The 13,865-nt window shown below is 49.5% G+C and overlaps 1 protein-coding gene across 1 annotated transcript in view; it reads left to right on the top strand.

Moving 5' to 3' along the window:
- The window catches only part of LOC144674677 (IQ motif and ankyrin repeat domain-containing protein 1-like), a 90,504-nt gene that overhangs the window by 43,728 nt on the left and 32,911 nt on the right, over positions 1-13,865 (top strand). Inside the window, exon 9 of the mRNA XM_078535921.1 lies at positions 7,112-7,211. Within this exon, the coding sequence (XP_078392047.1) occupies positions 7,112-7,211 (100 nt within the window). The remainder of the gene's footprint in view (positions 1-7,111; positions 7,212-13,865) is intronic.

Here is a 13,865-nt window from a genome sequence, read left to right as displayed (position 1 = left end):
ACTAGAGGTCACTGTTTAAAAATAAGGGGTTGCCTACTTAAGACAGAGATGAGGAGAATTTGTTTTCCTCGAGAAGGTTGTAAGTCTTTGGAACTCTTCCTCAAAAGGCGGTGGAAGCAGAGCCTTTGAATATTTTTAAGGCAGAGCTAGATAGATTCTTGATTAACAAGGGGGTGAAAGGTTATCGGGGGTAGGCAGGAATGTGGGGTTGAGGTTACAATCAGATCAGCCATGATCTTATTGAACGGTGGAGCAGGCTCGAGGGGCCGAGTGGCCTAATCCTGCTCCTAATTCGTATGTTCACATGTATGTTAGGAATGACAGCTCAACATTCCTGGTTCAGAGTTTTCAGATGAGATAGAGAGTGGATAAAAAGGGAGGGGGTGGGTGTGGCAATTTTAGTTAGAGAAGCAATTGCAGCTGTGAGGAGGGATGATAGGAACATCATCAATTGAGGCCATATGGATTGAGTTTAGGAACAAATAAAGGGGCAGTCACGCTACTGGGAGTGTACTATAGACACCCGGACAGTCAGAGGGAGTTAGAAGAGCAAATATGGAGGCAATTCTCTGTAAACTGCAAATCATGGGCAGAATTTTCAGTTCGGTGGGCGGGCGCAGTCGGCAGGTACAGGATCGGCCAGGGAACAAACCACTGGCTGCAATCGGCCCCCGACAGCGATTTCACGCTGGCTGGCCAATTAATGGTTAAAAGGCTCAATGTTGCCAAGGTGGGCGCAGGGGGAGGGTAGGCACTGATGTATGTGGGGCGCAGGGGAGTGTGGAATGAAAGTTCTCTGAAGGCAGAGAGCTGCCTCAGGGAGCTGAAGAATTTCAAAGAACAAAGAAAAGTACAGCACAGGAACAGGCCCTTCGGCCCTCCAAGCCTGCGCCAATCATATTGCCTGTCAAAACAATAAACAAAGATTTTAAAATCCAAAAGAAAATGTCCAGATTTATTCACCTGAACATAAACATGATGAAAATTCTGCCCATACATTTTTTTATTTTTAATAACAGAAACCTCATCCCGTCCTTGGATAAAGTTTCATCAAAAATGCAAAGTCCGCCTGGAAGATTTGCTCGTCCGCCAATCATAAGGTTGGGTGGACAATGCAAAATTGGGGACAATTGGAACTTTGATGGCTTAATTGGCCTCTTAATTGTTGACGGGTGCGTCTTCGACTTCCGTGCATTCCGAAATATTCCGCCCAGCATCATCATGTGCTATTTTACGCTCGAGTGGGTCAGGCGTGTGCCCACATGCCAAGCTAAAAATTCTGCCCAGTAGGGCAGTAATAGTAGGGTATTTTAACTACCCCAATATTAACTAGGATCGTTTTAGTGTGAAAGGAATGGAGCTGAGGCATTCCCACACTGATTATAGGTCTCTAAGAATCCACCCCAACCACATGACATCTCAATCCTGTATAGGATGGAAAAGGGTTGGACACAGCCATGTAATTTTGAGCCTCACTGAAGGCACTCACACACTGCCTCATTTAGATTTGAGTTTAGCCCTGCCTGGCAACTTTGGAATGATTGGATGTTGTGTGCCCAGTGACCCATGTCAAATGGAGAATGCAGTTTGCAGGGTTTGGAGGAGCTTCATGGATATATCCAGCAGCTGTGCTCCCTGAATAGCTAGCTGCCTCTTTCCTTCTCACAATCCCCTGCTGGTTAAATGCTCAATGAAACCACCTCTCATGGGATGCCATTGCCGAGTGTAAAAGTGCACCATAAAGTTTCAACTTTATAAAGTCTTCATGAGTTCACTCAGCTGAGCCTTCATCTCCATGTTGAAATTCTAATAAACATGAGGATTCCCCCTGAAAGGGGCCCGGAGTCCAACCCGGGGCTCCCCCCACACTGCTTCAGACCCCTCCCGTGGCAAATTTTTTCTAGTTTCATTTTTAAACTGCCTCATTGATTCGGGGTGTCAGCATGGTGGTGCTGCACTTCTACTTCCAGACCAGCTTTCACACCCCTCTGACCATCCTGGAACCCGGTCATTCTCCAGCCTCCTCCAATAACCCTGGAGCCCATTGTGATTGTTGTGGACATCCCTGCCCTCCCAACTGAACCCATGCCCCATGTGGATCTCACCTCTCCCTAACTTGAGGCTGTGTGCACGGTCACATACAGAGACCACCCTGCAATACCCCTGCCACCAAGAGAGCTTTGAGTACCACGCCTGATCAGGGATGGGAACTGAACATCCAGTATAATTCAGTATTTAGGAAGGACAGACAAAAAGGAAAAGGTGGTGGAGTTGCATTGCTGGTTAAAGAGGAAATTAACGCAATAGTGAGGAAAGATATTAGCTCCGACGATGTGGAATCTGTATGGATAGAGCTGAGAAACACTAAGGGGCAAAATGCGTTAGCGGGGGTTGTATATAGACCCCCAAACTGGTGATGTTGGGAATGGCATTGAACAGGAATTAAGGGACGCATGCAATAAAGGAACATCTGTAATTATGGGTGACTTTAATCTGCACATAGATTGGGCAAATCAAATTAGTAACAATACCGTAGAGGAGGAATTCCTAGAGTGTATACGGGATGGTTTTCTGGACCAATACGTTGAGGAACCAGCTTGAGAACAGGCCATCCTAGACTGGGTATTGTGTAATGAGAAAGGAATAATTGGCAATCTAGTTGTGTGAGGCCCCTTGGGGATGAGTGACCATAATATGATAGAATTCTTCATCAAGATGGAGAGTGGCGTAGTTGATTCTGAGACTAGGGTCCTGAATTTTAATAAAGGAAACTACGATGGTATGAGGCGCGAGTTGGCTGTGATGGATTGGGAAACGTTACTTAAAGGGATGACGGTGGATAGGCAATGGCAAACATTCAAAGAGCACATGGGTGAACTGCAACATTTGTTTATCCCTGTCTGGTACAAAAGTAAAACAGGAAAGGTGGCCAAACCATGGCTTACAAGGGAAATTAGAGATAGTATTAGATCCAAGGAAGAGGTATACAAATTGGCCAGAAAAAACAACAGACCTGAGGATTGGGAGCAGTTTAGAATTCAGCAAAGGAGGACCAAGGGATTGATTAAGAAGGGGAAAATAGAGTACAAGAGTAACCTTGCAGGGAACGTAAAAACTGACTGTAAAAGTTTCTATAGGTATGTGAGGAGAAAAAGATTGGTGAAGACAAATGTAAGTCCCTTACAATCAGAAACAGGGGAATTTATAATGGGAAACAAAGAAATGGCTGACCAACTAAATACATACTTTGGTTCTGTCTTCACAAAGGAGGACACTAATAACATACCAGAAATATTGGGGAACACAGGGTTTAGTGAGAGGGAGGAACTGAAAGAAATCAGTATTAGTAGGGAAATGGTGTTGGGGAAATTGATGGGATTGAAGGCCGACAAATCCCCAGGGCCTGATAGTCTACATCCCAGAGTACTTAAGGAAGCGGCCCTAGAAATGGTGGATTCATTGGTGGTCATCCTCTGAGATTCTAAAGACTCTGGAACAGTTCCTACAGATTGGAAGGTAGCTAATGTAACCCCACTATTTAAAAAGGGAGGTAGAGAGAAAACAGGGAATTATAGACCAGTCAGCCTGACGTCGGTAGTGGGGAAAATTCTCGAGTCCATTATAAAAGATTTAATAGCTGAGCACGTGGAAAACAGTGGCAGAATCGGACAGAGTCAGCATGGAATTATGAAAGGGAAATCATGCTTGACAAATCTGCTGGAATTTTTCGAGGATGTAACTAGTAGAATTGATGAGGGGAGCCAGTGGATGTGGTTTATTTGGACTTTCAGAAGGCTTTCGACAAAGTCCCACATAAGAAATTAGCGTGTAAAATTAAAGCGCATGGGATTGGGGGTAGTGTATTGAGATGGATAGAAAACTGGTTGGCAGACAGGAAACAAAGAGTAGGAATAAACGGGTCTTTTTCCGAATGGTAGGCAGTGACTAGTGGGGTACCGCAGGGATCGGTTCTGGGACCCCAGCTATTCACAATATATATTAATGATTTAGATGAGGGAACTAAATGTAATATCTCCAAATTTGCAGATGACACAAAGCTGGGTGGGAGGGTGAGCTGTGAGGAGGATGCAGAGATGCTTCAATGTGATTTGGATAAGCTGAGTAAGTGGGCAAATGCATGGCAGATGCAGTATAATGTGGATAAATGTGAGGTTATCCACTTTGGTAGCAAAGATAGGTAGGCAGATTATTATCTGAATGGCTATAATTTGAGAGAGGGGAATGTACAATGAGATCTGGGTGTCCTCGTACACCAGTCGCTGAAGGTAAGCATGCAGGTGCAGCAGGCGGTAAAGTAGGCAAATGGTATGTTAGCCTTCATAGCGAGAGGATTCGAGTACAGGAGCAGGGATGTCTTGCTGCAATTATACAGGGCCTTGGTGAGACCACACCTGGAATATTGTGTGCAGTTTTGGTCTCCATATCTGAGGAAGGATGTTCTTGCTATCGAGGGAGTGCAGTGAAGGTTTACCAGACTGATTCCTGGGATGGCGGGACTGACATATGAGGAGAGATTGAATCGGTTGGGATTATATTCGCTGGGGTTCAGAAGAATGAGGGGGGATCTCATAGAAACCTATAACATTCTAACAGGACTAGACAGGGTAGATGCAGGAAGGATGTTCCCGATGGTGGGGGAGTCCAGAACCAGGGATCACAGTCTGAGGATATGGGGTAGACCATTTAGGACTGAGATGAGGAGAAATTTCTTCACCCAGAGAGTGGTGAGCCTGTGGAATTCGCTACTACAGAAAGTAGTTGAGGCCAAAACATTGTATGTTTTCAAGAAGGAGTTAGATATAGCTCTTGGGGTGAAAGGGATCAAAGGGTATGGGGAGAAAGCAGGAGCAGGCTATTGTGTGGGATGATCAGCCATGATCATAATGAATGGCGGAGCAGGCTCGAAGGGCCCAATGGCCTACTCCTGCTCCTAGTTTCTATGTTTCTATCCATGCCACACAAGTGTCAGGCAATGACCATCTCTAACAAGACAGAATCTAACTATCGTTTCTTGATGTTCAATGGCATTACCATCACTGAACCTCCCATTATCAACACTCTGGGGTTACCATTGACCAAAAATTGAACTGGACTAGCCATATAAATACTGTGGCTGCAAGAGCAGGTCAGAGGCTAGTAATTCTGTGATGAGTAACTCACCTCCTGACTCCCCAAAGCCTGTCCACCATCTACAAGGCACAAGTCAGGAGTGTGATGGAATACTCCCCACTTGCCTGGATGAGTGCAGCTCCCACAACACTCAAGGAACTTGACACCATCCAGGACAAATCAGCCCACTTGATTGGCACCACACCCACAAACATTTGCTCCCTCCACCACCGACACACTGTAGCAGCAGTGTGTACCATCTACAAGATGCACTGCAGGAATTCACCAAGGCTCCTTAGATAGCATCTTCCAAACCTACGACCACTACCATCTAGAAGGATAAGAGCAGCAGATAGATGGGAACAACACCACCTGGAAGTTCCCTTCCAAGCCACTCGCTATCCTGACTTGGAAATATATCACCATTCCTTCATTGTCGCTGGGTCAAAATCCTGGAACTCCCTTCCTAATCGCACTGTGGGTGTACCTACAGCACATGGACTGCAGCGGCTCAAGAAGGCAGCTCACCACCACCTTCTCAAGGGCAACGAGGGACGGTCAATAAATGTTGGCCCAACCAGTGATGCCACATCCCGTAAATGAAGAAAATAAACTTCTCCTTTTGCCTGTTATTTTGAATCTGTGCCCCCCTAGTTCTTGGTGTTCTTTTGAGTGGGAACAGTTTCTCACTATTTATTCTGTCCATGCCCCTCAGGATCTTGAATACCTCCTCTCAGCTTCCTTTTCTCCAAGACCCAAGCTCCAATCTATCCTCATAACTGCAGTTGTTTATCCTCTGTACTCTCTCCAATGTCTTCACATCCTTCCTCAAGTATGGCGCCCAGAACTGGATGCAGTACTCCAGATGAGGCCTAACTAGTGTCTTATACAATTTTCACATGACCTCCTTACTCTTGTACTCAATGTCCCTATTAATAAACCTTGGATACCATATGCTTTGTTACTGCTCTCTCCACAAGACCTGCTACCTTCAATGAGAATGAAGCTTACCACCACCTTCTCAAGGGCAATTAGGGATGCCTAGCTAACGAAGCGCACATCCCATGAATGATTAGAAAAGAATTTGGCCCTTTGAGCCCTCTCCACCATTCAATAACATCATGGCTAGTCTGATCTTGACCTCAATTCTACTCTCCTGCCTGCCCCCCAGAACCCTTGATCCCCCTATAGTTGAAGAATGTATCTCAGCTTTGAATCTATTCAATGACTCAGCTGATTGGGCTGAGTATCCTCTTTCTATGTTCTAGAAGCTTAGCAACATAGAAGATAGGAGCAGCAGTAGGTCATGCAGCCCCTCGACCCTGCTGTGCAATTCAATGTGATCATGGCTGAACCTCTATCTCAGCGTCATACACTCGCTTTCTCCCCATACCCCTCGACGCCTTTGGAGTTCAGAAACCTATCTAATTTCTTCTTAAATATATTCAGTGACTTGGCCTCCCCAGCCTTGTGTGGTAGAAAATTCCACATTGTCACCACCCTCTGAGTGAAGAAATTTCTTCTCAACTCAGTCCTAAATATACTACCCCATATCCTGAGATTGTGACCCCTTTGTCTAGATCCCCCAGCCACAGTAAACATCATCCCTGCATCCAGTTTGTCCAGCCCTGTCAAAACTTTATATGTTTCATTGAGATCGCTTCCCATATTCTCAAGTCCAGTAATACAGGCCAGATCAACCCCATCTCTCCTCATACGATAATCCTGCCATCCCAGACATCCATCTGGTGAACCTTTGCTGCACTATGGCAAACATATCCTTCCTTAGGTAAGGTTATTATTATTCTATGGTGAGAAAAGAGACAATCAATGATTAAGAGAACGCAGGTAGCTCACTAAGTAACTGGGGAGAAGCCAGCAGGGCTAAGTTCCAGCTATTGATAGCCTATTAAAGGCATTCTCCTGTAAGGAATCTCCAACAGTCTCTCACATGTTGCTTGAAATGACTTTCTTTCCCCAGAAGCACCCTTGTCGAAGCCTGTAGGAACCCTGTGCCATATCCGTGAGCTGGATGATGTGCTCCTGAAGGACGTTGGCGACAAGATCAAGCAGGATGGCAGGTACCAGCCTAACTATCCAACCTGCTGCTCTCAGTGATCCCAGTTCACAGTCAGAAGCAGTGTGTGCGCTGATGGACTTGGTGTACATGAGTGGGAGTATTCCTCTGGAGCCTGCTCTGCCACGACAGGCCCATCACACTGAGTTTTGGGATGCCCTAAGGTTGTGAAAGGTGCAATATAAATGCAAATCTTTATTAATTCAATCTCCCTAATTCTCCGACTTTCCAATTGAACAGGCAACATTGAAAAGACAGTGATTCAGGGCGGGAATAAACAGGAACATACAAACATACAAACATATGAGTTAGGAGCAGGAGTGGGCAACTCAGCCCCTCAAGCCTGCTCCGCCATCAATAAGATCATGGCTGATCTGAATGTAACCTCAACCCCACATTCCTGCCCACCCCGATAACCTTTCACCCCCTTGTTAACCAAGAATCTACCTAGCTCTGCCTTAAAAATATTCAAAGACTCTGCTCTCACTGCCTTTTGAGGAAGAGAGTTCCAAAGACTCTGAGAGAAAAGATTTTTCTTCATCTCTGTCTTAAATGGGCGACCCCTTATTTTTAAACAGTGACCCCTAGTTCAAGATTTTCCCACAAGAGGAAACATCCTCTCCACATCCACCCTGTCCAGACCCCTCAGGATCTTAAAGGTTTAGATTAAGTCACCTCTTATGCTTCGAAACTCTAAGGACTTAGGACCTGCATAAACAGGGATTTAGCATCAGAAATTTTCAGGGATTCAGGATCAGGAACATACAGGGATTTATAATCAGAAATTTACAGGGAATCAGGTCCAGAAATTTACAGGAATTTAGGATTGAGAATATGCAGAGTTTCAGGGACAGGAAATCAGGATTGAGAATATAGAGATTCAGAGATATAAATTTGCAGGGTATCAGGGCTAGACCTCGGGGGCCCCAATCAGGCCATAACAGGTGAAAGCAAAATGCTGCAGATGCTGGAAATCTGAAATAAAAGCAGAAAATGCTGGAAAACCTCAGCAGATTTGGCAGCATCTGTGGAGAGAGAGACAGAGTTAACGTTTTGAGTCCATATGACTTCTTCAGAGCTGAAGAGAGGTAGAAATGTGATGGGTTTTACGCTATTGAAGAGAGAAGGTGGAGCAAAATAGAAGGTCAGGGAAAGGTGGGAGCTCAGGAGAGATTTGACAAAGATGTCATGGCTACAGGACTAAAGGAGTGTTAATGGTAGCGTTAAAGACTAAGGCAGGTGTTTTGCAGAATGTGTTAATAGCAGCACTTCCTCCAAATAAAAGATGTGGCTATAGGTCTGAAGAAGAATTGTACAGACTCGAAACAGTCCACAGATGCTGCCAGACCTGCTGAGATTTTCTAGCATTTTCTATTTTTATAACGGAGGTGGGCAGTTGAAAAAGAGATGGTGGCGTTGTACAGTGGGGCATCCTGCCTCCATTTCCAGTGTCAGCAGTCATCATGCGGTCAATGTGGAGTGCACTCCCAGAGGCAGGCTATCTGGCAGTGTTATGACACAACAGTTGGTAAAGGCTGTCCCAGAGGGAAACTTTAAACAACTGTCTTAACCTATATTTTCAAGTGGTATGTTTGAGATGTAGCTCTAAATTTAGGAATAGGACAACCAGTTCTCGAGAGGTTTTTATATCAAACTACATAAGACATTTATTAATTTACACAAGCTAAAAATATAGACATGGCTATAAATTACTACTATCATAACTTTTAACAAACTCCCAAACTAATCTCCACTAAGGCAACAACAACCCATAGGCTTTAAGCAGACACCAGACAAAACATTTTCACCTTACAAATTCAAAATGAGGTTCCTTTCACCTTGGCTCCTTTGCAGACAGTTGTAGGCTTCCTGCTGCTTTGATGTTACATGTCTCTGCCCTGCACACACAAAACTGTCTCCTGTTATACCCAGCACTTCTCTTTGAATGTAAATTCTCATTGTATCACCAGGCCCTTTGAACTCCACCTCTTCTAACAATAAAACTCCTTTCATAATATCAATGTTATCAGTAATATAAACATTGATTGGTGTCTCCTAGCTAGGTGCAAGATTTCATCCCCACTCTTTGAATGCTTTATTCAACAAAATGCAAATGTCTTCTACCTCTGTGTTAACATCTCAAAACTACTATACATCAAAGTACCCAGACTAGCTGGCTTTAATCCAGTTAACACACACACAGACTAAACCTCTATTTAAAAAAATAATAATTTCCAATAACATTATATATTAGTAGCTTCATGACAGGCTTTGTTAAAAGCCCATTTCTGGAATCTTTCTGTTTTTATTCTGTGGATGAGCAGCATTCAGAAACTGCCTGTCTCAGGCCAGCTGAAGACAGTTTTACAATCCAGTTAGGGACCAGTAACCTTTTATTTAAGTAGACATCGTTTGAAAATCCTAGTTACCCACTAGAAGAATAAAGCAACAGATTTCATGGTTTAAAACAAATAAAACAAACTTAACTATACAAAGTTAGAAAAGTAAAACAATCTACAATATATATCTTATACTCCAACATTCAGAATTAACACTTAACTTTGAATTAACAGGGAAACTGTCGTCAAGCACACCACACTGTACATTAATGGCACACGCAACCAAGACAGATCCCATGGATTTCTCAGCAACCCACTCAGACATCAGTAACCACTGTGAATCACAAAATTCCATTCAAACAGTGTATCCCTCTAAATTCTCTCAAAAGCCACTCCAACTTGGACTGCCTCCATGACTGCTCACCTCCTGATGGTTCACGGTCACTTCCTGAGACTGCATTCCACAGGATTCGCAAAGCTGAAATCCCACCTCTAATTACCAGCACACTTCTAATTCGTTCCCAGGCTGCTCATCTCACTAAGCTGGCACTGCCCCGGGTTTCTCCAAATTCCAGTCTCCTGGCTGGAGTAAATGGCTCCCAGGACTTCCCTGATCCCTAACTGCCTGGAGCCTGTTAACAACAGCACCTCTCTGGTATCAACCTCTTCCCCTGATGCAGAACATTCAGGTCAATTGAAAACAGAGCACCTTCTTAAGCTTCACACATCTCTTTCAGGGTTCACTGAATGCTTTTAAACTAATTTATCTCTAACTCTCAGTACACAGCGTCTTTCTGGACTGCACGTCTTTGCAAGCAGTGTAGACATCACGTCTCCAGTTCACTAGCTAAGTAAGCCTGCCTGCCCTTTTACAGCTCCATCTCTTCTACTCTGACTCTACTTAAGAAACAAGGAAAACCTTCTGAACTACCATTTCTTGAGATGTTTTGGCAGTCTCAAAGCCCAACATTTTGATTACCTTCCCTTCACAGCAATAATCTTCCCAGAACTAAACATTACCTCTTAAAATATTAACAGGAAACATGAATTAGATATTCATCATAACAGGCAAGGACCATGTTGGGGAGAGTCATGACAGCCAGAAAGGTTTCTAAACGTAGGTATGAATGCCTATCATAGATTACCCCTGTGAAATTAAAGCAGCAGCAGCCCAGCACAGGCCAGGGAGGGGTCTGTTTTAAGAACTTTGCCAGTTCAGGGGGTGTCACCCTCTTGGCATTGCGTGTGCCTCAGAGCAGTGGGCAAGGCCGTTTGGGCTCTTGCTGAACATTAGAAAGGGTGCAGCTGGTAATGGGTTCTGCACCGTAAGATTTTGGTTCAATGGTCATAGATTACCCAAAAAGGGGTTAAAGTGATAGATGATTTTAAAGCAGTTTATTAAGAAGCAACAGTTTAGAAATGGTAAGTAAGCTAAATAGGCTGAAAAGACATACGATTCTTAACAGGTGAGAATGGTTTACTGGTCCTGGATTGTAGAAATGGATAGATGGAGCTTATCTCCATCGCTGAATAAGACAGTCCCTCTTCTTTCTCTCAGTCTGTGGTGCAGGGAGTGAATGTTTGTGGCTGTGGTGCCAGGACAAAGCAGCCGCTTGATTGGCACCACATCCACAAACATTCACTCCCTCCACCACCGACACACAGTAGCAGCGTGTGTACCATCTACAAGATGCACTGCAGGAACTCACCAAGGCTCCTTTGACAGCACCTTCCAAACCCACGACCACTACCATCTAGAAGGACAAGAGCAGCAGATAGATGGGAACACCACCACTTGGAAGATCCCCTCCAAGCCACTCACCATCCTGACTTGGAAATATATCGGCCGTTCCTTCACTGTCGCTGGGTCAAAATCCTGGAACTCCCTCCCTAACAGCGCTGTGGGTGTACCTACACCACATGGACTGCAGCGGTTCAAGAAGGCAGCTCACCACCACCTTCTCAAGGGCAACTAGGGATGGGCAATAAATGCTGGCCCAGCCAGCAAAGCCCACATCCCATGAATTAAAAAAAAAAATTAGGAAAGAACAGATATTCAAGCTGGACTGGGGGGCAGCTGGGCCTCAGACTCGGGCTGGGGGGGGCAGCTGGGCCTCAGACTCGGGCTGGGGGGGGCAGCTGGGCCTCAGACTCGGGCTGGGGGGGGCAGCTGGGCCTCAGACTCGGGCTGGGGGGGCCGCGGCTGGGCCTCAGACTCGGGCTGGGGGGGGCAGCTGGGCCTCAGACTCGGGCTGGGGGGGCCGCGGCTGGGCCTCAGACTCGGGCTGGGGGGGGCAGCTGGGCCTCAGACTCGGGCTGGGGGGGGCAGCTGGGCCTCAGACTCGGGCTGGGGGGGCGGGGGCTGGACTCCAGGCTCGGGGTGGGGGGGCGGGGGCTGGACTCCAGGCTCGGGTTGGGGGGGATGAGCTGGACTCCAGGCTCGGGTTGGGGGGGATGAGCTGGACTCCAGGCTCGGGTTGGGGGGGATGAGCTGGACTCCAGGCTCGGGTTGGGGGGGCGGGGGCTGGACTCCAGGCTCGGGTTGGGGGGGTGGGGGCTGGACTCCAGGCTCGGGGTGGGGGGCGGGGGCTGGACTCCAGGCTCGGGGTGGGGGGGATGAGCTGGACTCCAGGCTCGGGGTGGGGGGGCGGGGGCTGGACTCCAGGCTCGGGTTGGGGGGGATGAGCTGGACTCCAGGCTCGGGTTGGGGGGGCGGGGGCTGGACTCCAGGCTCGGGTTGGGGGGGATGAGCTGGACTCCAGGCTCGGGTTGGGGGGGCGGGGGCTGGACTCCAGGCTCGGGTTGGGGGGGATGAGCTGGACTCCAGGCTCGGGTTGGGGGGGCGGGGGCTGGACTCCAGGCTCGGGTTGGGGGGGATGAGCTGGACTCCAGGCTCGGGGTGGGGGGGCGGGGGCTGGACTCCAGGCTCGGGTTGGGGGGGATGAGCTGGACTCCAGGCTCGGGTTGGGGGGGCGGGGGCTGGACTCCAGGCTCGGGTTGGGGGGGATGAGCTGGACTCCAGGCTCGGGTTGGGGGGGATGAGCTGGACTCCAGGCTCGGGTTGGGGGGGATGAGCTGGACTCCAGGCTCGGGTTGGGGGGGCGGGGGCTGGACTCCAGGCTCGGGGTGGGGGGCGGGGGCTGGACTCCAGGCTCGGGGTGGGGGGCGGGGGCTGGACTCCAGGCTCGGGTTGGGGGGGCGGGGGCTGGACTCCAGGCTCGGGGTGGGGGGCGGGGGCTGGACTCCAGGCTCGGGGTGGGGGGGATGAGCTGGACTCCAGGCTCGGGTTGGGGGGGATGAGCTGGACTCCAGGCTCGGGTTGGGGGGGATGAGCTGGACTCCAGGCTCGGGTTGGGGGGGATGAGCTGGACTCCAGGCTCGGGTTGGGGGGGATGAGCTGGACTCCAGGCTCGGGTTGGGGGGGATGAGCTGGACTCCAGGCTCGGGTTGGGGGGGCGGGGGCTGGACTCCAGGCTCGGGGTGGGGGGCGGGGGCTGGACTCCAGGCTCGGGGTGGGGGGCGGGGGCTGGACTCCAGGCTCGGGTTGGGGGGGCGGGGGCTGGACTCCAGGCTCGGGGTGGGGGGCGGGGGCTGGACTCCAGGCTCGGGGTGGGGGGGATGAGCTGGACTCCAGGCTCGGGTTGGGGGGGTGGGGGCTGGACTCCAGGCTCGGGTTGGGGGGGTGGGGGCTGGACTCCAGGCTCGGGTTGGGGGGGTGGGGGCTGGACTCCAGGCTCGGGCTGGGGGGGATGAGCTGGGCTCCAGGCTCGGGTTGGGGGGGCTGGGCTCTGTGGCTCGGGTTGGGGGGTGGGCTCCAGACTCGGGTTGTTGGTTTGGGGGGGGGGGGGGGGGGTGGGGCTGGGTTCCAGGCTCGGGCTGGGGGGTTGGGCTGGGCTCCAGGCTCGGGTTGGGGGGTGGGCTCCAGGCTCGGGTTGGGGGGTGGGCCCTGTGGCTCGGGTTGGGGGGTGGGCTCCAGGCTCGGGTTGGGGGGTGGGTTCCAGGCTCGGGTTGGGGGGTGGGCTCCAGGCTCGGGTTGGGGGGGGTGGGCTCTGTGGCTCGGGTTGGGGGGTGGGCTCTGTGGCTCGGGTTGGGGGGTGGGCTCTGTGGCTCGGGTTGGGGGGTGGGCTCTGTGGCTCGGGTTGGGGGCTGGGCTCTGTGGCTCGGGTTGGGGGGTGGGCTCTGTGGCTCGGGTTGGGGGGTGGGCTCTGTGGCTCGGGTTGGGGGGTGGGCTCTGTGGCTCGGGTTGGGGGGTGGGCTCTGTGGCTCGGGTTGGGGGGTGGGCTCCAGGCTCGGGTTGGGGGCTGGGCTCCAGGCTCGGG

This window comes from Cetorhinus maximus, chromosome 3 (assembly GCF_964194155.1).
Source record: "Cetorhinus maximus chromosome 3, sCetMax3.hap1.1, whole genome shotgun sequence".
NCBI lineage: Eukaryota > Metazoa > Chordata > Chondrichthyes > Lamniformes > Cetorhinidae > Cetorhinus > Cetorhinus maximus.
This window is presented reverse-complemented; position numbering and strand designations above follow the sequence as displayed.